The sequence below is a fragment of the Centruroides vittatus genome, unplaced genomic scaffold (genome assembly GCF_030686945.1).
Source record: "Centruroides vittatus isolate TY-2023 unplaced genomic scaffold, ASM3068694v2 contig_329, whole genome shotgun sequence".
Classification (NCBI taxonomy): domain Eukaryota; kingdom Metazoa; phylum Arthropoda; class Arachnida; order Scorpiones; family Buthidae; genus Centruroides; species Centruroides vittatus.
This window is the reverse complement of record NW_027122113.1, coordinates 1,065,588-1,092,897: the sequence shown is the minus strand read 5'-3', so window position 1 is coordinate 1,092,897 and position 27,310 is coordinate 1,065,588. Positions and strand designations below refer to the sequence as shown.

Genomic DNA, 27,310 nt, shown 5'->3' with positions numbered 1-27,310 from the left:
CTTAAACACTTAAAATATTCGTAAAACGATGCGTTTTTTTATTTTTTTACGTTACATTAGATTTATTACACTTTACGTTAAGCGTTAAAAGAAACGATTTAAATTATGTAAAAAAAAAAAAAAAAGAAAATAAAAAAGATTTATTACGTCTTATCTTGTCAAATGCTGATTGGACAGCTAATATTGAAATATGTGTTTATTGGATAATCGCTTTTTTTTCAAATTTAAAATCTGTTAATTCGTTTGTTTAGAAATTTTATTAATTAAAATTAGTCTAGGATGCCTAATTTGTTTGAAAATCAATTTATTCTTCTTGAATAATTAATAATTAATTAAGTAATTTTATCGGGATTAATTATTCTATAAGATTTTATTTTGATTGTTAATATCTAAATATAATCATTAAATCATAATCATGTTAAATTAATACTTTACATAATTTTCCTAAACTTAATAACTCTAGGGATTCTCGAAATCTAAAAGACTTCAACAATTTTCTGTCTAATTAAATCAGTGTTATAACTTAAGTAATTAAATTTTTAAGCTAATTAATGATCTAAACTATGAGAAAATACTAAGATAATTAATTTAACTTCTTTAAATTTGCTGTGATAGTATTTAAAACTTATGGGAAAATTTAATTAATTTATATAATGGCTTAAAAATTTTATAGTTATTTTATATTTTACAGATTAAGTGCAATAAAATTAATTTATATAATACTTTGAATTTGTATATAAAAGATTATTAAACGTTACATATATGAGTTGTGAAGTTAAGCTTATGATATATATGTGTGTATGAGTAAGACATATGCTATAATGTAGACATCTTTATAAATTTACAGACTAATTTCAAATAAGGTTATATAATAATTGATAAAACTTGAACAAATTAACATAACATTACAGAAATTATTGTCTAGTTCATATAATTTGTACATTAGTCTAAGATTTATTAGAGTATCAAATGAATCGATTCAATGTTTCTCATCATCTAGTATCAATAGTTCATAATATTGTAATTGAATTGATCTAGTCTGAGAATTAAGCTAATTCGCAAACATAATGAGAAATTATGAGCTAATTTATACCACAAAAAACTCATATATTTAATATCTTACAATATTTATTATTATTTTAGTACTAATGAAAACATCAAAAGCAAATATACGTTGCATGACAGCTAAACTTAACAAATATTTTTTTATTTTTTTTATCAATTCAATCGTTTCGGTTTATCCAAAAAGTTTTAAATCCTTTGATCCTTTTAAGGATTACTTATGTTCTCTCCATTGGACAGTCATTGTCGTCATGGTAACGGTACTACTGACATTTTTTGTTTTTCCTTTAAGAGATTTTTGTCTTAAGTGACAAAGAACAACAATAGGGCTTTTATAGTTTTATTTATTTTATTTTAAGCCAAATAACTTTCTCAATCATTTTCGACCTTTTAAAATTTATAACCTTTCTGTACAAAATGGACTCCTAGAAATCTTTATTTGCTAACTTCCATTGTATATTTTAAAATCCTTCTTACTGTAATCAGTTGTATTAATATCTGTACCCTTATAAGGAGAATTTTTAAAAATAATTAAATTACGTTATTATATGAATAAGTGAATGTATTATAACGTATAAACAGTATAAGTTATAGATGCTCGTCCATCGCCATTGGTCAATTACATTAAATAGTCTATCGTTATTGGTTACTTCAAATATTCACAAATGTATTAACTAGAGAAGCTTACATTTGAAACATTTACACGATTAAATGTGTTTTTTAAGCTTCGTAAATAAATTTATTTAATTATTTAAAAATATACAATAATTTTAATTGAAACATTTTTTTTAAATTTCGTAATAATTTTATTCCCAAAAACATTACAAACATCATTTTTTAAATTAAAAAATAAAATAATAAAAATAGTAAACAAATATTGGTATAGATATTTTACAACGCGATTTTTTCTTTATTCTTGATTAATACTTGAGAAATAATTGAATTTTGAATGTAATTTCCATTTTTCTTTTTATCAGTGTTTTAGTTATAAGTTTATATTTTAATTAAACATCTTGAAATTAACTTCATTCGTACAAGAGTGTAACCTGCAAAATGTTCTTAATAATTTGAAAATATAATTGCAAAATATGCAAAATTATACGCAAGGTATACACAATTACACGTAAATATTTAAAAAATTCTCATTTAGTATTACAAAACTCGTACATAAAACTTTTTTATACAGGAATTTCGAGTTCTTAGTCTCATACTAAAAACCTACCTCCAACTTCTCAAGTATCATCAAGTAATTTATCATCACAGATAACTTTAGCTTTCATTTGGGAATGCCCCATAAATACTTCTGAAAGTGACTTCAGGACTGGCATACGTTACATCAGCATTATTCGGTTGAGAACGAGGTTGAGGATCGATATATCTTCTCTTTTTTCTCTTTTGTTTTCGTCTCCAACGATAGAAAAATATAGCCGCTATTGCCGCTCCTATATACAAGACAGTAACTGCAGTCACCGTGACTACTACAGTTGTTTTTGAAGTGCATACCGTGTCTTCGGATGTTTCCGGTAAAACTAAGATAAAACTAATGTTTAGTAATTGAAAACATAAAGTTAATTGTAAAAATTACATTTAGTTACCTGTTGGCGGGGGTATAGTTTTTCTTTCTAAAGTCCAAGCAGATTTATCAGCCATTGGTTGATCTTCTCCAACCATAATAGCAAAAGATAATGGAAGTTCGTCAGGAAGATTGGTACGTTTCTCATCTTTAGGTGGAATTCTGTGATTATTTTGTGGTGGCCTCGATTTATACGTTGGTCTAGATTTGTTCTCTTCCGGCTTCCAGTGATGGTTTCTAGGGGGGAATCTGTTTCCTGCATTCATATTACCGTTTGACGGATAATTTAAATAGGGAGGAGCGTTTATTGGATTTTTCCTATCCATATTTATAGTTTGAGAATTATTTGGAGGTGGTTGTAAAATGAGAGATGGACGAGAAGAGTTTTTCACATTAGAGTTTCTCAGAATTGGTGGATGTATGGGTGAAGGTAGACGGGTATGAACAGGTGGAGATCTAGAGAAATTACGATTTTCTTTACGAATAGAAGAGGGATGATGTAGTGTATAAGAAGAATTTTTCTTTGTCTCTTCTCTTGAAGGTTGAGCGTTATTAGAAGTCCAAATTCGAGTATTCGAATGCTGATTGTTATTGTACGGATGCCTGTAATGCAAATTAGAAGTTTGATCCGGATTTGAAACACGAAATCCGGGCCATGGGCTAGGATAATTTTGAGACATTGGAGAATTGGGTACATTATGAACGTTGGGAGGAAAGTCGTAACGTTCTTTAGGAATTTGAGGATTAAATACAGGCTGTTGCTGCGAGTAAGGTGTAGACGAATGAACTGATATAGGTCCATTATGATTGTTTAAAGGCCTCTCGTATTCTCGATCTTTGGAAATTACACGTATCGAAGAACTTTGCAATTCAGAAAACGATTTGTCGTTGCTTGGACGATCACGAATTTGAAAATTTGGAGAAGAATGTACTTGATGTGAAGAATGATAATGTCTTGGATGAGAAGCGGGACGCATTCTATGATCATCAAATTGTTGATCCGTGTAATGGAATTGAAATTGATTGTATTGATGTTCGGTACCGCGATTATTGTAATATGGTGGATAAAGAGGAGGATGAGGTGAATTTGGCCGAAAATCTTGACGAAAATTTTGATGATATTCGCGATAATGAGGACCAAATCCTTCGGATGGTCTGTCAAATTGTCTGTTATCATAGGAATGCGTATAATCTTGATCTCTAGAATAATGACGATTTAAATTAGACATTTCGGAAGGCGTTAACTCCCTTGGAGAATGGGATTGAAAAAATGGTTTGCTTGTAGAATTGTTAACGACGTTTGAATAATTTTCCCAAATATTTTGCTCTCTGGTAAAATTAGAAGTCCTCATAAAATTTCGTTTTTGAAAGTCTGCGGTTGAACTTGAAAATTTTGGAGCAGTTACATTTTGGTATTTAAGTCGTGATTTTCTCTCGAAGATAGCAGATGTATTAGTCGATAAAGAAGAATTTAACATGTAATTATTTTTGAAAGTTTGATTTTTTTGAAACGGAAACTGTGTTGTCAGGGAAAGAATTTCTTGATTAGAATTATCATGTAAAGATCTTTTTCGTCTTCCATGAGATCTTGCTCCATTTCTACAAATAACCTGTAATATTTTAATTATTAATTTCATTTACATTTCAAAACAAATCTTTACAACGTTATATAACTTACTGGTTCGCATCGATCTTGACAAAACTTAATCTGTACTTCGAAGTTGACCATCCCAGTTGACGGGAAGCGAAAAGCTTTAAAGTTAGCATAAAGAGATTTCCCATCTCTTTGATCCACTTGAAGAGTTGGAAAAATACTGGGATCATTTGGACATCTAATGGTAAATTTTGTTTAAAATTTTATAAATATTTTAAAATATTTATATAACAATATAATTATACCCTCTGCCATCGATGAGAAAAAGGCTTTCCCCTTTAGTACTTCTTGCATATAAATTTTTAGCATGCAGAGCGAAAGCACCTGAAACAGAAAGAAAAATTAACGTAAATTAAGGACTAATAATGACTTTTAATATAAACATTTTATTAATTTTTTTATTACTGTTAATTTCTCTCAATTCTATTCGAAGAGTTAATTCGTCTCCTAGTCCAACTCTTCGAGCATCTTGACCTTGATGATCCAAAACTCTCATGACAACATTCGGAGGAGGAACAGTATTGGTGACTACTGATTTAATTGGATGCTGAAACAAAGTCCTAAAAAAAACATTACAATAATTTTTTTTTTAAATTTGTGAATAATTGATGTTTCTTTATTTTTTTAAGCACTTACGCTACTTCCATGGCAGGATGATCAGACTGTAATGGATTTCCTAAAGTATATGTCCTCTCTCTGGGTTCAAAAGAACACATAACTCGAATTGTTTTATCGTTATCTGTCATTATAACCGGATGTTGTTGAATTACTACTTCATTTACGTAAAGATCAGGACCCTATAAATTATAACGATAACAAATTACTTACATTCGAACATTAATTTATGATTTATATTAATGTAATTCCTTATTTAAAACACATTTACCTCAAGTTTAGTTCCGCAACGGCTCCCCATTGAAACAGCAAACTGTAATGATTGCTGACCAGTACCTAACATGTAACACTGTGCAGGATTTCCTTTAGCATAAACTCGTCCATTAAATGGCACGGCAAAATTAACTGTTAATATCATGTCTTGTTGATTGCACTGAACGCTAACTGTGTAGAAGAAAAATGAATTATTTGTGCATTAAAAATATATGATGGAATTAAATAAAACTAATTTCGAACGAAGAAAATTCGTTTTAGAAAAACTGGCTCAAAACTATCTTCACATTCATCAGATATATTATGATAAATTTAATCACAGTAATGATGAAATACTCTCAACACACTCAAGGCAATGAAATTATTTATCTTAATCTTTGTTGCAGCAATTTTCATAATTATATTTGAGTTTATTTCTTAAAAATCTTTCAACGAAGCGGGATATAAACTCAAATATAATTGAGAGTGTAATTTTAATTTTTAATTACATTATTTATCATTTGAAAGTTATAATAGTGGATGTTATCCTACGTTAAACATAAAGGTTATAATAATTTCTAACCAAATATTTTTTGTTAAACCATTTTTTTTTCCAATTAGAAAGCTATTCCTTATCACAATAGTTCACACCTTTAATGAGGAGCGAAATCTTTTCTAGGAGAGGCGAAAAAAAGTTATTGTGAGAATAAAATGCAATTATTACATCATAAAAATTTGATTATATTTAACCGTTAGTATAATCTATACTAAGTTATTTTTGTTTGTTTAAAATATAATTCTTTACTGCCAAAAACTGTAAGAAAATCTTAATTTTATTAAAGTAAAGTACATCATTAAAAAAAAAAAAAAACTATAAGTCGGCATGCTTTCACGAAAATTGTACAGGTGCAAGAATTTTTTTACAAGGGAAAAGTCCCTTTAAAAAGTTTTGTCATCTTTATTTCACGACAAAACAAAAATAGTTTTATTAAAAATCATTTTATAAGATGGTTATAAATCCAAAAATTTAACGCTAGCTTGATATTTTCGCATTTAGTTTACAGTCGGTTTCCAAGGAGTTTGCCATTGTCATCGCTAACGAAACGTGCGATATCAAGCTAATATACAAGAGAATCATAACATTGCTGATACAGTCAAGCATGAATTAATAGTAAAATTAATATGTTTATTAGTCTACGAGAAAACTTTCCCTGAAGACTAAGTTAAACGATCTGAACAATAAACATCAAGCAATAACAATGTGTTACGTTTTAGATACGTTAATTCTGTTACGAAGTGATTTTTTTTATAATTTTTCTAAGCAGAAATAACTTTCTAATTGAGGAAAAACTTAAAAATTAGAAATATTTGCGCCTTAACCATTAAATTTAACCAATTTATCATCATTTTCTAAATATACAGTTTTTAAATGGTAAGTAATTTGTTTAAAATAAAATTTCTCTAACAAGAAAATTACCTTATTAACATGAAACACTTCTGTGTATAAAAATCATCAGAAATAATTATAGTAGAAAAGTAAAAACATTTAATTTATCAGAAAATGTGGTCTTCATCATTTCAATTTCAAATGAATCGAAAGGATAATTAAATAATTTAAGTTGAATTGACAATTTCTCTGAACGTTTATCAATAAATGTAAATTTATAAAAAAAAAATAATATTTTCTCTAAATTTATTTTTACATATTTAAGAAAATGAAAGCTATTTATTCTTTGCTGTTTACTTATTCTAATCATTTCCTTGTTGTCTATTTAAGAAGTGATGTATTAAATGGCTTATTCGGATTTACTAAAACTTTTTCAAATACAGAGCCATAAATGTATAAATGTGTGAGGTTTAAAATATGTAATTATGGAGTTTATTTAATTGTAAAATAACATTAAAGTTTTCGTAAAAGTAAAGAATTAAGCTTAAGTTTAAGTTAGGATATTAATGCTAAGTTAGAGGCGTTATCGCGATCGTCTCATGCGATAACGCCTCTGTATCATCCATTTTCCTCTGGAACCGGAAATAAAATGCAAAAAAAAAAAAAAAAAAAATTTATAATTGGCCCGAAGGAGAAAGCTGGGCCCCAAAACCAACGTCGATTGGCTAGCCCCAGAAAAAAAAGAATAACGAGGGATGGAATAATAAAGGATGGAAGTAGGAGAATAAAAACCAGGAGATACGGTAAGAAGAGTCTTGAGCAAAGTCAACGATGCCACAGAAGAGAAGAGATGGAAGTCCGAACCATCTTCGGCAGAATAATGGAACTTCCTTCTTTTTTCGCTGCTAAGAGGGCAAAAAAAGTTGGAAGTTTTGATAGTAAGATTACTTCAAGAAGAAATCTCCAAACTTTCTTTACTCGAACATCTGTCTGATTGTGTCCGAGTTCGAGTCGTCAGTGTTCCTGTTCGCACGCCACAAATTCGGGTGACATCGGTCGCAATGTTCTCTCTTCCTCTCCTCTCCTCTCTTCTCTGCTTCTGAGTAGAGTGCCTTAAAGGTGATTCCTTTCGGTTTAAATAAATGTTTAACTTGTTAATAAAAGTTGTCGCTCTCTATCAGGATCTACGCGACATTCATCTTCCTCCCAGGTATGTCAATTTATCATAAGCTGAGATTTGCGTAGGCCGACCGTTTGGGCCTGACGGAAGTAAAAGCAAAACCTCACAAATATTTAAGATTTATAATAGAAAAACTTTAAAAAGTTTTTAATTGTTGTAAATAGAAAAATCTGCATACAATTCCGGCTCTTAATTATATTGTTTTCGATCTTAGTTAGCCTTTCTATTTTCTATAAAGTTATAAATACCATCAGAAATAGCCAGGAATGCTTTCATATATTGAATTTTCACCATAATAAACCTTATAAATTATTTTAAAAATCACACAAATCTTGTTATTCACTTTAAAAATAAAACTGTGTTTGAAACGGTTGATATTTACAACGATTTAAGTATTACTATTACAATATCTGCGGGTTACTTTATTTCTATTTCAATTAATATTTTATTAAAATAAATTTTAAGCAAAATTTACGATCAAGAGTATTTATTTTTATAAGAATATTTGCTGTATTGGTTTTTCTATAATATCATTTCCTATCATTAAGATACTTCATTCATTTACAGAATAATCTATAAACTAGTTAAATATTTTCAAGTTAATTCTTACCTTGTTCACAGTTTCCTTTTTCGCTAAATATCGACTGTCTTCGAAACTGTAGAAGATCTGTACTATCGCCCACAGTTGCCAAATCTTCGCTAGATAAGGCACAATGCCTAGTCATAGTTTCGTAATTTATAGAACGGCACCGAAATCGTCTTTCTAGATCACATTGTTTTTGACAGTCGTGTATGTCGTGAGCTCTAGAAAGTCTATCGATGAAAGGAAAGAAACGATCTGGATAATCTTTATATTGGCACGTGGGTGGCTCTAAAATAAAGTAGAATTTGAGGAAAGAGTCTCTCTTAAATATAATTTATAATTAATATCATACACTTTACCTTTTATGCACTGATTTTCAAGATAATCTACATCTTCACTTTTCACGACAGCAGAAGGCTGGCTCCTCCGACTTTCAGAAAAAAGTCGACATAACTTTAATTTATAAAAGTAATTAGCAGACAAACAGTTCTTGTCTCTGATGCATAAATCTTCACAGTCGGTTCTTTCTAGTACACTTGGTATATCAATGAGCGCTGTTCCTTTCATTTGGTGTCCTATAACTCTTTCAAACGTCCAATACTTTCCACAACCCATATCTGTAAGAATATAACAATTTAAGTTTAACTAAATCTTTATCGTTGTAAAAATTATGAAAGAAATCTAATTTTTTTAAAACATACGTTTGAATTAAGAATTACATTTGTTTACCTCTTAAACAAACTTTCTCATAGTAAGCAGCAAGAGGAGACGGCATGAGAGCGTTTGTAATTTCTGATGCAGCAACTTCTAACCAATAACAAATCTGCACAGGCGTGTAAAGAATTACAAATCCTTTGCATCTTTCTCCCATTCGTTGACATTCGTGTTGGCATTGCCCCAAAATGCCTACACTATCGATAATGGGTATTCTGTGCTTTCTTAAAAGACGAGGGTCGTAACCCACTATTTTCTCGTAAGTATATCTATCGAAAGTACATACACCTGGTCTTTGAGTAGGAGATACTACTGGAGGAGTTAGGATAGGTGTCTCACGTGGAACGGATCTTGTAATTTGGTTTTTACAATCCTTTTGAGCAAATAAGGATTTGTGGCGTAATTCGAATGCAGTATTTGGTAAACTTTCTTTATTATCAGAACTTAATAAGCATTTAAATTCTCCAGTTCCATCAACGTGGCTGTAAGATCGACAGTTGAATGCTCTTTCTCGATCACATTCTTCTTCGCATTGCTGTGAAGTGATGATGCCATGAAGAGTACGATCTACATACCACATGTAAATCCCTATTTCTGGTGACTGATATGGACAATTTGACGTTTCTGAACAATAAATAATTAGTTATTATAGTGTAAAATATTATGATCTTAAACTGTTTTAAATATACATCTTACCAGAAATGCATTGATTTTCTATATAATCTACTCCAGCAGAGAAATGCAATTCTGCTACTGGTGAATTCTTATCTTCAGTAGAAAGTGTACATTCTCTGCGAAAACTGTAATAATTTGACGACCTGCAGCGGAATCGTCTTTCTTCCAAACATCTACGTGCACATTCCTCTCGATTCACCTGTCGTATGACATCGACTGGTCTTGACACTCTCAGTTCTCTATCCATTAATATATCAACAGCCCAAAGTTTTTCACACGGAATTAAAGCTAAAATTAAAATAATAATAAATTATATCATAAGGCAAGGATCTATATGAAACAAGGCAGAAATTGTTATCATTGAAGGATTCTATTTCCATATTTTATAGATAAATAAAGCAAATTATATATATGTAAACAATCGTAAACTACAGTATTCTTAGTTGAAAAAAATTAAGATAATATTTATAATCTAATATTATATTAATAAATTTTTAATAAATTAATAAAATTCTTAACAATTCCTTTCGTTAAAATTCAGGCTCTCAATGTTTTCAAGCGTACTCGTAACCTACTGATTGTCTTTACGTAGCGATAATTTTATAGTTTCATTTGATAACAGAAAATTGAGATAAATGTGAAAACAATTTTTCAAGCTTTATTATTATAATTTTAACTTTAATAATCCTAATGTTTTGTTTAGTGTCAACCATAAATCATGAAAAATAATATACGTAGAGAGAGATATATAACAAATATATTTTTCATCCTCTGAGATAAAAGTAAGATTATAAAAGATTCTAAGAAAATTATTTATTATTTGATTCACTTCTCTAGATATATTTATATATAACCAAACAGCTTTAAAATTTTATAAACATCACAAACTTTTGATTATATCCAATCGTTTATTCTAGATATACTCGTAGTGAAAAATCGAGAAGATGAAATTCAATAAAGTTTCTCTAGTTTTTTTTATATCATTAATATTATATTATTTTTATTTTTACTCTTTCTACGCTTTTAGCGCTGAAACGACTATATTAGTTTAACTTATTTATTTATCAATTCTTCATACGTTTAAAGTATTAGTATATTCTATATATAATTCGAATTTTTAAAAATAATATTAAATTATATATCGAATTTTTAGCAAATATCATTTTGATTTTAGCAATTACTGAAAATAAAGTAAAAAGAAAACAGATATTAACTTGAAAAGGATTTTAAAAAGAAATTTGTTTATGAATCTACTTCTCTTATAGATACTACAGATTCTATTGAATCTATAGTATAGAGTCTATACTACAGACTATATAGATTATATTCTACAGAAAGCTGTCATTATTATTTCATATTTATAGGCTTAATTGTAATATAAACTCAACAGAGAAATCACTCGAAGGAAGCTAAATGGAATGGATCTCCTATAAAACAGTATTTTCTGTATAACACATATTAGTAAGACAGGAAAGCAAATTCCAAGCGCTTCCTTTGAAGATAAAATTAGCACCTAAATATAAATTAATTAATAGTGCATTTACATTTCATTATTAGAATTTAGTTCTCTTCTAAAACCAGTTCTTCATTTCATTTATGAAATATGTAATTATTAAATACGTTTCAATCGAAATATCAATAAAATCTATTTAAAACTAGTCTGAAACATTTAAGAGAAATTGTGTATAAATTTTATTCTAGTAATTTAATTTAATTTTATAATATTATATAAAATGTACCTGATATACACAAGGCTTTAAAGTAACTCTTGCCCTTATTAGGTCTAATGTTAACTGGACCAAAATCGCTAAATCTGTAACATTCGAAACGTTCGTAATCTAAGACGAATGATTCGCAATCTGAGTCTAATTCGCATTTACGAAGACATTCTAATGTTATTCCTGGAATTTGGAAAGTGCTACGATATAAGTAAATTGGATAACTTCCAATAGATTCGAACCCGATCAGTTTCTCAAAAGTCAATTTCTGTCCACTGGCGCATACGGTTTCTGAAATAATTATTTAAAAAATAGAAAATTAAAATCAATTTAAACATTAAATTTGATCAACATATGTATTTTCGATCAACTTTCACAATTATACATTTTTATAACTCAATTAATTATATATATATATATATATAAGTATGAATTGTATAACGAGCTTATTATATTATACAATTCATACTTATATATATATATATATATAAGTATGAATTGTATAACGAGCTTGAATAGTACAGTAGTCAAACAATATTTGATTAAAGAAAAATTCAAATAGTGCAAATAAGAAATTACTTACTGGGAGCAGTTGGCGGTGGAACAGTTGTAGGAGGCGGTCTGGATGGTGTACCAGTTGTAATTTCGGTAGTCAAATTGCAATTTCTTTCAAAATATGTAATACCTTGTCTGGGTTGCAAACTGAGTTTCTTTCCTCCCACGCTAACTGTGTCGTCTCCACTGAAAAAGCATTGACCCTGTGCTGAGTAATAAGCATACGATCTACAATTGAAACCTTGAAAGTCATCGCAAACTTTCTCGCAGTCGCTGTGCGATTGTATCGCTCCCCTATGAACAGTATCTGTATATGTTGAATAATGGTCTAAAGTATGTTCGTAGGGACAAGTTGTTAAAACTAGAAAATAAATAATAAATTTCAAACATAAGAATAAAATCGTTTATATATTTACATTAGCATTAAAAATTAAAGTACCGGGAATACAAGAATTTTCCAAGTAACTAGTCCTTATATTGTTATTGGTATGATATTTCTGCGATTGGGTCCTTCGATCTTCCCGACTTAGTTTGCAGATAAGGTCATCTTCGTGATAAAAGGCTGATCGACAAACAAATGTAATTTCTCTTAGACATAATTCTTCACACTCACTTCTATTTTGTACGTTTGGTATATGTCTATCGTATAAACTTTCTTCTAATTCGAATGCTGGAACTCTCTCGAATGCCCAAGCTTTATTTTTGCATGCTTCTGCTTGGGTACCTAAAAAATATTTTCCAAAAATTTATTAAATTAACTAAGTTTTAAAGAAAATTTTCGACATTTAAATAAAGTATAGAGTTTCGAGAAATAATTTTGAAGAATGAAACGAAGACGAAATTTATTAATTCAATTACTAACCTCTCAAACAAATTTTCTCAAAATAATTTCCACCCGGTCTAGGTGTTAAATCTCCAATTCGTCCTTGAGAATTTCTGTCTAATTTTTGACATCTTTGTGTTTGATACGAGACCGTAAAAGCTGGGCAATCATCCGTAGATTCTTTGCAATGCTTCCAGCAATCTAAGGTAATACCTTGAAGCCAAGTACTACCAGTTCTAGGTATTTCGATGTTTGTTTCTACAGAAGATCTCAAGATGTAACCAGTGATTTTCTCGAATGTGATAGTCCCATCGTTACAACGATCTTTGGAAAATAATATACCAAAAATTTTTAAATAAATTTTTATACTAGTTATGAATTATTTATAATTCGATCTTCTTACCTACTACACATTTCTTTTCACCGAAAATTACACCACTTTCTTCTTTGAGAAATTCGAATCCTAGAGTAGACGTTCCGTCACTACTTAGAAAGCATTTGTTATCAACATACGAATAACTTCTACAGTTAAAAGACGGTTCTTGTTCACATTGATTTCTACAATCGTCGACGTTATCTGCAAACTTGATCAAATCGGTAGATAGGAACATAAAACCTTCTTGATTTTGAAAACGGCAAGCCGTTGGAGCTAATAATAGTAACATTAAATAAATATTTTAAGTAAATTGTTAATAATTATAATAATTTTGAGAAGTAGCAAATAAGAGAAAAAATTATAAAGTACTTTCTACATAGCTTTTGCAAAATTACGCTAGCAAACAATTATTAAGAAATATAATGTCTAATACCTTAGATCATAGAAAATCCATAATTGCAAAGTGAATTTCTTAGAGTTTTACGCTTTTCAATACATTACGTTTCATTTACTTATTTTATTTAATGAGTTTATTGTATAAAATATCAAACTTACCAGCTGAAATGCATTGGTTTTCTAAATAAGATCGATGGCTTCCAGATTGATCTCGCAAGAAATCATCTGGACGAGTCCACCGGTCTTCTTTGCTTAGCCTACAAATTTTATTTCTTTCGTCGTAATCAGCAGATCGACATGCAAACGTATCTTCGTTGAAGCACTTTTTTTCGCATTCATAACGTGATAAGATATGGTCTAATTCCTTTTCCACATGTCCTACGAGGAAGGCATTCCTCTCTACTTCAAACGCCCACAACTTTTCTTTGCAACGTTCGGTATTATCTGAAATAATCATTAGTTAAAATACAGGGAAGATGAAGAAATTAACAGAAATTCTTTGCTGAATTTCCATTACCTTTTCTTTGAAAGCAGATTTGTTCAAAGAAAACGCTGTTCGAAGCGGTGGTTAAAGATTCTTTACTTCCCAACGAATTCACGTTATGAGAATAGCATATTTTGTTTTGCAAATCCAATGTAAAAGAGAGACATTCTCGTTTCTCTCCACATAAATGCAAGCAATGCTTTGTAGGAGCATCAGGAGTTCCATGTTCAAGTTTTGTAACCACCGCTCCTGGTGGATTGAATCCAGTGGAAAATATTTTCTCAAATGTATCAAATCCGAAGCATGCTTGTCCTAAAATTAAAAATTAAATATAATTGTAATATTGTACTTATTGTACACTTAAGACATCTTTAAAATATCTTACCTCTTGATATAGTCAGATGTGGTGCAAAAGAAGCGATGAAAATCAGTAATACTCCAGACATATTAGCTAAAAACATAAAGTAATAATTGCTTACATTTAAATTTACTATATAAATAAATAAAATAAAATAATAATTTTTAAAAATTTAAAAAAAAACTTCAGACATTTCTTGATGCTTATTAATTTTTAAATATTTTTAAACATTTCGTATTAGAAATCAACTTTTAATTAACATTTTCTTCAAAAATATATTAAGAAATTTATGAAACACCAGTTAAAATTTATACTGTTTTATCCTAAATTAAAAAAAATCATTTCTTCGTATCTGGGATGGAAAATTCTCGCCAATATATCAACATAAATTCATTTGAATTAATTTTATAATTACAAAATCTTTAAGTTCTCTAAAGTAAATTTCCTACATTAAACATAAAAAGAAAAATAATAATAAAATAAAATTTTTACATCCATTTAAAACAGTTTACCGTGCAGAAATTCAAACTCTTCAACGTCTTCCAAATTACCCATTTATAGTTAACAATGACTCATCAGCAGAACATAAATGTTGAGTTGTGGATGAAAAATGATCATTCGACCTTCTATCTCGTTATATAATGTTTTTAAAACTTCCGTGTTTGCCCATATAATCGCTTGAGTGCAATTAAAATAAGCCTTTTATCTCCTTTGACCTTCGCTTGGTATTTTTTTTAAAAATAGAAAAAATATAAACTATTCATGGTAATGAATAGTTTAAATATGGTTAACTAGGTCTTTAGAGTTAAATGTAAACCAAATGCCAACATGATTTTTATTGCAATTAATGATTTTTTAAAAAATTTTTCAAAGTTATTTTACGGTGAAACGAATGAAAAGACATAAACTAACAGCTTGATCATCACTTCAGAAAAAATTGTATAATGTAAACAATTAATTGTCATTTAATATTTAATTTAAAGCTTTTTAAAATTAATTCGTACGTTAAATTAAAAAACATTTATAAATTAATTCGTACATTAAATTAAAAAACATTTATAAATTAACACGTGTTAAATTCGTAAATAAATTCAAGGAAATTTACATTTTTATAATAACAATTTTACAATCATTCGTAAAAAAATTGCTGAATAAATGTTTAAAATCACATATAACCTTCTTAATAGCTGAAATTTGCTGTAAATTTTAAGAACTTATCACAAGTTTTCAATTGAAAAGCTCACTGAGATTTTATTAAACCAATATGTACTATACATTATGTAGTGTACATTTCGGGCCATATACCCGTCTTCAGTTTGTTATAATTTAAGTATTTTTGTATTTTCCAATTTGCATTTAACATTAAACTTTAATTTACAATTGGGATTCTTCTCCTAGTTTCTCTGACATGAAAATATCTAATTACATTGTATACTAAATGTACAGTACATGTTGGTTTAATAAAATCTCAGTGATCTTTTCAATTGAAAACTGTGGTGTGATAAGTCCTTAAAATTTACAGCAAATTACATATAGCTATTAAGAATATTTATTACAATACAGGATAAAAAGCAATTATAATAAATTTACATTATAAAATTACAATTTAAAACGTAAAAAAAATTATTAAATTATTCATATTTTAGCTAATTTCATTTAATTTATTCTTCAAATTTTACAAACAAAAAATTATAATTAATAATTCCATATTTTTAAAAATTTTAACCAGAAATAAATAATAAATACGGAATAATTCACACGAAAACTTTACAGAAACAATTGATTCAGAGTATTTTACAATAAAAATATCGCTATAATTGGTTTTTTTCCTGATATTGGATATAATTCTTAAGTAAATAAGATGATAAAATATCGAGTGATAAAATAAAAAAAAAAAAAGACGTTTTACAGTTTGATCAGATATTGCTAAATATTTGCCATTATTTGATATAAACGATATTGAATGATTTTATTTTAGTAAATCAATAGTGACAGATAAAGTAGATTGTACTGATTTGCTCGCATTGTTCCAAATAATAGAAAAGGATATGGATTGAAATTGTTTACTTTTTCGGTTTATATATATAGAATGTTATTGTTATTGCATCCCTGTTTTATACAATTTACCGTTTTCCTGAAAATAGTAAACTGTTTTTGAGGATTTTCACGCAATAAAAAAAAAAAAAAAATTGTTTGAAGGAGATTGATTGACTAAATAAAAGCTTGTTAGCTCATAACGTTCATATCTATTTACTTTTTTTTTCTATTTGGGAATCAATCTTATAGATAAATAAACAATGTATGAAAGAATTGTTTAGATTAATCATTTAATATGCTGTCAACGGAGTGATTCAGTTTATACAGCTTACAACAACAATCCTCTTTCATATCTATGTTTAAAGCATACAAATATTTAAAAAAAGGATAAAAATTCTATATAAAATTAACTATTACTAAGTTAATTAACCTTTTAACGTAAATAATCAACATTTATTTTATAAAATTGAAGAGACTATTCCTCCATTTTATATTCTAATCGTTTCACGTTTAGAATTTATAGTCTACGTTTTTATATTCAGTTATGTAATATTCTATAAATCATTTTATTCAAAAATATCCTATAAAACACGTCTGAGCTCTTTGAATATTTATAATGTAATTTTTTAATTAAATTTTAATAGTATATACTATATATTTATGGACAGTCTTCAACTCGCGATGCTACTTTGCAATATTGATAACAATAAATAATCATTCATAAGTATAAATTTATTATGATTATCTTCATAAATATTAGATAAAATTTATCTAATTATTTATTTATTTATTTATTTATATTCAATCTAAATTCGGCCTTAAATTAAGCCTTCAAATATCTACTTCTGCAACGCTTAGTCGCGTAGCTTTGTATCAAATCGTGCCCAAAACTAAGTACTTCCTGATATTCATAGCTCATTTTTATTATAATTTCTCCTTAAATTCTTTAATTTTTAGAGATTTATATGTATCTTTCGCAGGTAAAACAAACTGAAAAATTATGCAGAGCAATTTAAGTGTGTTGCAGGGCCACGCGATGCGATTAAGCAAAGAAGCAGTCATTATTTGAAAAAAAAAAAAAACATTACAGGTATGTTTACAAAATATTCTTTAAATTACTTTGTAAACAAACTAGAAAAATATTGTAGTTTATTCCTATTTTTATTATTGTGATTAACCTTTACATATTTTAAAAATTGCTACTTTTGTTAGTAATTTGTATATATATATATCGACGGTGCAATAAGGATTACGGAAGTATAAAATCTACAGGAAATTCCTGCTCTTTATAATAAAATGGACATTTTTACACGTTGACTTTAAACCTACATCAATTGTAAACGAATATTTTAGTTCTCCGAATCACGAATCTAGGAAACAGTTTATAAGATAGCATTGAAAAATTTTAAAAATTTGTTTAAATAAAAACTATATGAAATAGATTTATGTATATATATATATTTAAAAATATATATATTTTAAAATCAAAAACAAATGTAAAAAACTGAAGTTTAAAAGCTCATTCTCTAAAATTAATCCCAAAAATTTCTTTTGAAATAAATAAATTCCTTAAATTCACAGCAAAGGAATTTCTAATTCAAAAAATATCATTTTTTGTTGAAGGAAAATTCTCTAAAAACAATTTAAAAGATTTTTTTTTCTTTAAATTCCCTAAATTCTCAGAATCTGTTGAGAAATATTTAAGTAAAAATATTAATTTTTAATTATTTGTAAAACTTAAATGAATAGCTTGAAAACATAAAATATCATTCCAAAAATTCCAAAAATATACTCTAATTTAATGCTGTAAGGAGTAAATTTTTTATAATAAAAATTAACAAAAATAAATTATCTTAAGACGTTTTAACATAATTATATTCATCTACTTAGAAATCAGCGTTTAATTTCTTTAATATACTTTTTGATATGGTGTATTTTTATAATTAGAAAATTTTCCTGTGAATAATTCCTTAATTAGATTTCATTAAATCAATTAAAAAAAAATTAATGTAGAAATTTTAACGTTTAGTTGCTGATTTTTTCTGGTATGTCATTAATTAAGTTTGTAGAAGTTTTTGATATTTAATTACTGATTTTCTTTAATATTTAGTTCTAAAATTGTAGATTAAAAACGCTATATATATATATATATATATATATATATTAGGATTTAAATAATAATAATAATTTATAAAATATTTTAAAACTTAATTACGTTTAAGTTTTATATTTTTGAAAATTTTTTTTTATAAATTATTATTTTAATATTTTCAAATTTAGTAGTGAAAATTTATATAAATTTTTGAAAAGGCATTTTTCCAGAATCTTCTAATTTCTTTCTTTTTTGTTTTGTTTTATTAATTTTCTAAAATCTAATATAAGATTTTTGAAGTGAACATTTAAAGAACTTTATAAATATTTTAATAAGGTAATTAAATATTTAAAACCATTAAGTTTTCGAGAGGAAACGACGAAATATATCCAGGAAAAACATCTGAAATTTGAAAAAAAATATATATATATATATAAATGTGAAAAAATTGAATATGTTTTGACTTAAATCCTAATTTTTCTTTAGACGTCCTTGAGTATAAACATATTCGTTTTCATAGAATGATTTTCGTGATGTTTTGATATACCGAAAAAAGGAATAAAAAAATATATCAATCGTTGACCCTGACTACTACAAATGTCTGCACGCCATTCGAGGAAGCTTTGAGGTCACACACACTTTCTAATATTTCCGCGAATAGCGTGTGCTGTCCATTCACGTGACTCCAGCGTCACGTGACTGGCATTTCGTGACGAGGACCACAATCCGTTCGCTTTTTTTCAAAAACTGACCATGGGTCTTGTCACGTGATTTTTCAAAAAGTTCTGTTATTCAAATTCCAAGAAACTTTAACGTTAGAATTAATAATATAAATTGTATAAAGGTGATTATTTATATTAAAATCGATATTATTTTAATGAATGCATCGCTAGTTTAGCCAAAAATTAAAAATAATTTCAGTAGAGGAAAATTTTATATATATATATATAAATCATCAAAATTATATCTTTATTTATAATTTTATATAAAAAAATATAATATATTATATAAAAATCATAATAAAAAATTCGCAAAACTTCGTACTATTAATTAATTATTCTAATATATAAAAACACAATTTTTAAATTCGATATTAAAACTTTAAATTAAGATTAAAAAATTCCAAAAAAAAACTTTCTTTAATGAATAAATTATTTTATTTTTTATATTAAATTTTTATTTAGTTTATTATTAAAAAACAATTTCTCAAATTTAAAAATTTCTTTTTAATATTTTACTAATTTTAAAATAACCATTCACATTTAAATTCACTTAACATTATTAAGAATTTACAAAACCCTTCATAAAAAAAAAATTCTTTTAATCTTTAGAAAATTTAATGATATTTTTGTATAATACATTATTATTATTATTATGGTTCTTTTATAAACTTTATAATAATTATCTGTAAAGCTTCTACGAAGAAAACTATGATAATAACTCTTTGAAATTTTCTAAAAGTCTTTATATTTATAAGGCAATTTAAGTAAATATTGTTGTTAATTCAGGTAGAAATTTTCCTTTTTATTATATAGTTAATCTCTTTTCCAAAGTAAATTACGTTTAGAAATAGCTTTTAAAATTGAAAATAATAAAGAAAAATGACATATAAACGCCAGTAAGATATTGCCAAATCAGATAAAGAAAAATTTATCATTAATAACATAATAGAAATTAATCTAACAGGTTTTAATTGAGCATCTTTCGGCATCATTGAATAAAATGGTTGAATAAACATCAACTTCCTGCGTAAGGTATAACGGATTACTTGATACTACTGCATTTAGATAATTAAATTTTAATCATCGTCTATATTTAACATTAAATTTTATATCTTCATCTTGATTAAGATTTTCTCACTTTTCATTAATTTACTTCTTATAGATTTTATGAATAATTTGTTAAAGTAATAAAGTTATTTTAAGCTTTAACTCGTGTAATTTACAACATTTCAAATTAATTGTTTAAAAATGTTCATCCGAATTTCCGGCTTTTAAACAAACGTTTCGTTAATATGTAATAATATTATGTTTAAAATTATTTCTAAGAAAGTTAATTAAATTCAGGGAAATTTCTGGAAATTATAAGGAATTTGAGGAAGCGCGGTGTAAAGAATTTCATTTGAAATAAAAGGAAATTCCCTAAATTCTTGAAAACTTTCAGAATAATTTCCGACATCTCCTTTCAAAATTAATTAAGAATAAAGCATAAATTACTAACGATTTAATCATTATTTTCTTTTTGAAAAACCTTCAATTATAAGCGATACAGAAACAATTTTCTAAACAGATTAAATTAATAAAACTATTTAATATTAACTTATAATTATATTTATCCGAATTCTCAGACTTTTACGCACGTTTTAAAAATTATAAATAGATATTTTAGATAAAAATTAACTGATTTAATCCTTACAATAACTAGAAAAATCTGTGAAAGATTGAAATTCAGAATAAAAATAAGATTAAAAAAATATATATATGTTTAGAAGAACTTACTACAGATGACTTTTTCCTCCTGAAAGTTTACTTTATCGGGTTATATTTAAATCAAAGAACCTCCAAATTTTTTTCGGGGAGCCGGCATAACTACAAAAATACATGCGTTCACTTGGCGGGTACTGTGGTTTGTAAATGGAATGGGTCAGTGATCGAAATGGTTGATACTTGCTCCACCCAACATCCCGTTTTGACAGGAAACCCACCTGTTTTACCTTACCATTATTCGCTCGGTATATGTTGGGACACGGAATGTTGCAAGCGCGGGTCGGAGGGTGAAAATATTACAAGCTGCATAAAGAATTGGTCAATCTAGGTCTAGGTCGGATGCTATGGTTTACTGTTATTTTGTTAATTACTTGCTTTAGCGCTAATTACTTTTAAAGGATTATGTATCAGATTATGTAAATTCTGATATACAACAACGTTCAAATTGTTTTATTCATTTATTTATAATTTTATGCGTTCAGAATGTCTACATTTAGGTAATTAGGTGTCTAATTGTTGTAAAGTTCAAAATTATAATTACAACTACAAGTAAATATTAACGAAACCGAAACCACAATTGAGTAGAAAATGATTTATAGGGCGATTATGCCTTACTAGATGTTTGTCTATAAGACCTGCCATTTGCATTCACCCTTCGTTACGTAGAATTGTAGTTAAGGATAGAGATCCCTGTAATCCTGGAAACTATCAGATGTTTATAAAATTCCATTGACTAGAGGCTCGTGCATTTCATCATTCGTAGTTACGACCTGCCGTGCGTTAAAATCCCGTTTACTTGAGCACAAACATGACTATCGCTCATGAAAGCGCACGACGAAGTTAACGGACTAGAGCCTTACAAACAATTTTATTGAAAATTGGGATGTGGCAGAAATATTAAAAAAGGTAGAAAAAACATCTACTGTACTTTCTATCCTAGTGATTCTCTTGTTATCTTAGTTTAATCGCCTTATAAACTCATCAATCTACGTTTTTGAATGCCGGTTTGTTAGTCAAGTTAGTCTTTTTAATTATATATATATGTATATAAGGCAATTATAATTACATATTTTTACATATTTATATGTTAGAAAGTTAAATAAATATTATAAAATTATAAATGAAATTGTACTTAGAATCAGTTTACATATTAAAACCGTATGTTGACATATTAACATATATTTTAATATTTTTCAGATTTTTCAAACTTATTTGTATATTTTTCATAAAAATTATGTAATTTATCTCAAAATACGAATTTTATAAAACAGTTAAATATAAATAAATGAATGAAATTCGTTAGAGTTAAGGTAGTTACAATTGATTTCCATGATTTCGTGTATATTTATACCAGTTCTTATCTATATGTAATTTAAGGTCAAAGTCTGTATTACAGTTAACATATCAGATTTTAAACAATGTAATCATACTGTCCACAATGTATCTTAAACTCTAAATGATAGTGTCATTCATTTTGAAAAGAATATTCTATCCAATTGATATCCTACATTTTAAATATAGATATCATTCTAATCCGCACTAAAAATCCACGGATCCCTGAAAATTATGACTGAGTTCTAAACAAGGCCATCATGATAGGAGAGAGTCACTCCACCTTACACATCTACTTAAGAATAAAATATAATCAATGGCAAATATAATCTATCATTGATCGAATTTAAATAAAAACAAGACATTTCCATGTGAATATTTAAATTCACTTACATTATATTACAATGCTTGAAGAAGTCTGCAAAATATGTGACATTATTGTAGTTTCTCACTACTAAATACTTTAGTAATGAAAAGCCATAAAAGTTACAGTACTATAGAGACAATACTAATTTAATCTCTTTGAATTTCTATTGAAAATAATTATTTCTTCGAGATTATCTGAAGACATTTGAAGAATTTCAGTAAACATAATATAAAATAAGTAAATAATCAAATCAGCATTCCTAAAACTGATTATATTTTCAATTTGCAACTTACCAACATAAATAAGTTTTAACAGAAGATTAATTACAATAAAACAAAATTAAAAACACGCTGTTATATCTCATTTAGCAAAATTCACTCAACTTTCATTTTCCTCTCAGCAGATAGAATGAGAGGAAACACGCAGCATCCATATCGATCTTTTCCCTTCACAAATTACTGAACATGAATCAGATACTAAGTCAATCGTTAAACTGCATTGACTACCCATTAAAAACTTTTAAAACAGGTCGACAACATTTCCTGTAGAAAACAAAGCAAAAAACTGTAAAACTGTAAAAAAAAAGAATGGTCGGAGGGAGAGAAGAGAGAGTCTGTGATTCATGGGACACACTTGACACACTATAACGACAGGAATCACGCTGACGAAAGTTATGACCTCCCTTCTCACGTTTAAAATTAGGTCAGTGGTCCCGAAGCCGAAATTTTCCAGCATGCATTCTGACGTAACCAACAAACATATTTTCTTTCTTTTCTTTTTTTTTTATGAATATTAAAAACGGAATCAACACTTTCGCAACTTGTTGTATACATGGAAATTTATTGTAATTCATTACATATTTTCAACAATGAAGGGTGGTTAAATTATGGAATTCAGAATATTACATCTCTACTTTCATTATTATTTTTTGACAAGAGCTTGCTTTTTTTATATGTACAACCAGGCATGCTCTAATTATATATTTAAACCCGGTAATTTTATTAGAGAGAAAATTCAGTTTAGTAGTTCGCCATCATCCGCTTCAACTGATAAATCTATCAGTTGGATTCTAAAATAGCTCACCTTTTCACTCTTTTCAAATTAAATTTTATGATAAAGATCTGAACAAATTTATTTATTTATTTATTTTTCTATCTTTCCTGAATTAATCTTTGTTTATAGATAATGTTTAATTGAGGTCATTGGGTTAGCTGATTCCGAACAATCAATGAGCATTGGCTGCAAATCCGCCTAACTGTTTATAAATTTGATACAATTATATTGGAAAAGGAAGAAACAATTAATGTAATTTGTATTGATTTCTAAATTTTGCTTCCTCAACTTTTACAAATATCACAACAAGAATTTTTTATATGAATCTTCTATGATGTTTCTGTTATTGGGATTCTATTGCTTCAACAATATCATTTCAGTTTTTATTGAAATCTTAAAAGTATTTCAGAATGGTTTTATGCTAAGTAAAATACTATGAGATTTTTTATTATTTTTAAATATTGGACTAAACACAGCACCATCATATCGTGAAAAAGAATAATGTTAACTCTTATGTTCAATATGTTTTAAATAAAAAAGTTTTCATGTAATACTTTTGAACAAATGTTTGATTTTATACTCAAAATGAACAATTTGGTTTGCGCTATTAAGACAAACCGCTGATCCATTGTTCGATTTTATTTAAATGTCAGATCAGAGGACACAGTTGAATGTCCATCAACGGAAATCGAATCGGATACATCCGTTACGTCATTGGAGGGTGTCTGAGGTCAGGGTCACATCATTCACATGATCTCTTTCGATTTATATTAACTATGAAAATCGTATAATTAACCTGTCCAAAATATTGTAACATAATACAATAAATTTACCTTTTAAGTAAGTTCAAAATTCGAAAAAATCATTTCTAAATTCTTAATTTTCAACTTGTAAAAGATCTTGTAGATTTGCGTATTTAAAATTGAGTCTTTTCATTCTGTCAGTTGTTGGAAGATTAGTTTGAATTTCTAATTTTGGCAATTCATCGATTTTCAAGGATAGATACGGACATCCTTTCGAAATGCAATAGCTCATCCAATTATCTACTTTTTGAATTTCTTCTGTATTTGTAGACGTAAGCAATTTTCTTCGGATTTCTTCACGTTTATCAATTTCGGCATTCTTCTCGCATTTAACCTTTTAAAAAAATTTTCAAATGCGAACCCTTACATTTAAAACAAATAAGATTAAGCTTAGAAAACTTACCTCTGCATAATTTAAGAAATGAAATTGGCTGAAAGAATTGCTACAGATGATTATTATTGATTGATCTGCAGTTTGGCACTGTATAGAATTTTTATTCACGAATATTTTTTCTGGATTTAGGAATTTCATTTGTAATTGTTGAAGAAGAGAAATACGATTGATATCCCAAATGAAAAGATTCTGCAAAATTGTTTAAATCCTGTATATTCATATTCAGGAAAATATTAAATAATTTATTAAAGAATTACCATATCTCTTGAAAGAGAAAAAAGAAAATCTTCTTTAAAACGTAAGCATGAAATTGCTGTTTTATGTCCACGAAAAATACTTTCAGGAGTAGAAGCAACACATGGATTCCATATTCTAATTAATCCATCCTTTGAGCCTGTGGCCAAGATACAAGATTTTTCACAATAATCCAAGCATTGAACTCCCTGAAATAGATTTTCTTTATTCATTCAATTATTCTGTAATGTAAAAGTGGTTAATGTTACTTTAGGTAGCCAAGATGGCGGCTCGTCTCCGATCCCAGCAATCAGAAGACAGGGAATAGTAGGAAAGCATGTTCTAACCTAACGTAACCTATTCTAATAAATTACCATAATTATTAGCAACCAAATTATTAGAATAGGTTAGGTTAGGTTAGAACGTGTGTCCCACTGTTTCCTTGCTGGAATTAGAGACGAGCCGCCATCTTGGCTACCTAAGGTAACATTAACCGTAAAAGTTTTACACTACAAAATAAAAATGTGTCATATATTTTTTCTTACTTTTCTTAATTTCATTACGTATGGACTGTTTTTCAAAAAAATACTCTGCACAACTATAGAACGTTTCGATTCAGAACTGCATGTAATTAGTCTATCGATATTTTGTATGTAAACCAACTGATGTAACGGCTCTTCATGGTATTTATCGAGACATTTGTATAAAACATATTTTTTATGTTCCACAATATTCTAAGAAAGTTATTAATGACTTTAAAAAATATATATAATTTGCTCAATTTGCTGCAAAACATATTTTTTTATATGTTACCTTAAGTGAAATCCATTGAGTTTTCTCTTTTTGACAAACATCAAACATGTAATTAGTTGAATCAAAAAATTTTAATAAATGTACAGATCCATTCAGATCTCCCCAGAATAAATAAGAAGCAGATTCTGGCATCTGAAACAAAGAAAAAATATTTAAATTTAAATTTTTTTAAAATTCAAAACGATCATTCCTGAATCCATAGCGTGATTCTTAAAATAAGTGTATCATACCTCTCTATCATAGCAGTAAAATAAGCATGAAGGAATATATGACAAATCTAAAAATATTAAATTGTTAAAATGCATATAGTTTTACTTATATAAGTGTCTTAAATTACTTTACTAAAATTAAAACCTGTTACAACGTAAGATTCTAAATGAAAACTAGCAGAAATGTCTACAAAATGAAGACAACGATTCGTTGTGGCTATAACGTAAAACGTGCAATTTTCCATCAGTACAACATCCGTTACAGTTCCTCTCTTTCCTTTCCATCTTTGATTATCGTTCTTTCGATGAATATCAATATTGTATGTCTTCTGGCATAAAAATGAAGAATCGTAGACACCAACTGTACCTATCTATATATAAAAAATCATAATTGGATGTCTAAATGCAAAATAAACGTTAAGCAGACATACATTCTACCTTATTGAAAAGAAGATACAGAAACTGTGAAGAAGAAATCGCTAAAATGGAAACCAAACATTCATTCTGAAAGAAACAAATAAAATATTTAAAAATGTATGCGTTGATCATTTTAAATATAATTATAAAGTACCTATTTACTTCAAACTCTTTCCAATTATATTTTTCATTTAATATATTTCTCGACACATCGGATTTTGTCTTATTTTCTAGAATATCGATGAAAGTCTTCCATGTAATTTTCTTGATCAAATCCGATTCGCTATTGGCCTAATATCAATTAAGCAGAATTAAAGTTTAATTAAATATATTTTAAGCATTAAAGCGAACATAACAATAACTGAACATACTTGATTAAGGCCGGATGACGGTCAGAGCGGTCAAGGTGGTAACCTACCGCTCTGAGGGAACCGGGTTCGAATTCGGACGGATTGGGGATTGGTCCGACCGGATACGTCGATTCCCGTCCCTCACCACCCGGCCACTCCATTGTGGGCCTGGCCAAACCCATAATGAGCTTGCTAAATGAGGCCCACAAGGCGGAAAGAGTAAAAAAAAACCTACTTGATTAAATAATAATGTGGCTTCAGTTTCATACTTATCGGAAAGAACGTGACAAATGGCATTTCTGAATTCATTAATATTCA

The 27,310-nt window shown here is 27.8% G+C and overlaps 2 protein-coding genes across 2 annotated transcripts; both read right to left on the bottom strand.

Moving 5' to 3' along the window:
* Positions 1-1,946: 1,946 nt before the first annotated feature.
* LOC136973743 (uncharacterized) lies at positions 1,947-13,833 on the bottom strand. The gene is made up of 17 exons (XM_067268489.1): positions 13,723-13,833; positions 13,195-13,440; positions 12,831-13,115; positions 12,408-12,692; positions 11,997-12,329; positions 11,435-11,704; positions 9,717-9,983; positions 9,036-9,644; positions 8,666-8,923; positions 8,334-8,594; positions 5,176-5,348; positions 4,926-5,086; positions 4,695-4,849; positions 4,535-4,613; positions 4,314-4,467; positions 2,658-4,245; positions 1,947-2,591 (listed from the first exon to the last, which is right to left on the bottom strand). Exons 2-17 carry the CDS (start codon positions 13,400-13,402, stop codon positions 2,332-2,334), a joined length of 5,346 nt encoding a protein of 1,781 aa, XP_067124590.1. The 5' UTR covers positions 13,403-13,440; positions 13,723-13,833; the 3' UTR covers positions 1,947-2,331.
* Positions 13,834-23,112: 9,279 nt separating this feature from the next.
* On the bottom strand, positions 23,113-26,139 carry LOC136973758 (uncharacterized). The gene is made up of 6 exons (XM_067268511.1): positions 26,017-26,139; positions 25,749-25,937; positions 25,227-25,412; positions 24,979-25,158; positions 24,606-24,909; positions 23,113-23,261 (listed from the first exon to the last, which is right to left on the bottom strand). Exons 1-5 carry the CDS (start codon positions 26,062-26,064, stop codon positions 24,649-24,651), a joined length of 864 nt encoding a protein of 287 aa, XP_067124612.1. The 5' UTR covers positions 26,065-26,139; the 3' UTR covers positions 23,113-23,261; positions 24,606-24,648.
* Between the last annotated feature and the right edge of the window lie 1,171 nt (positions 26,140-27,310).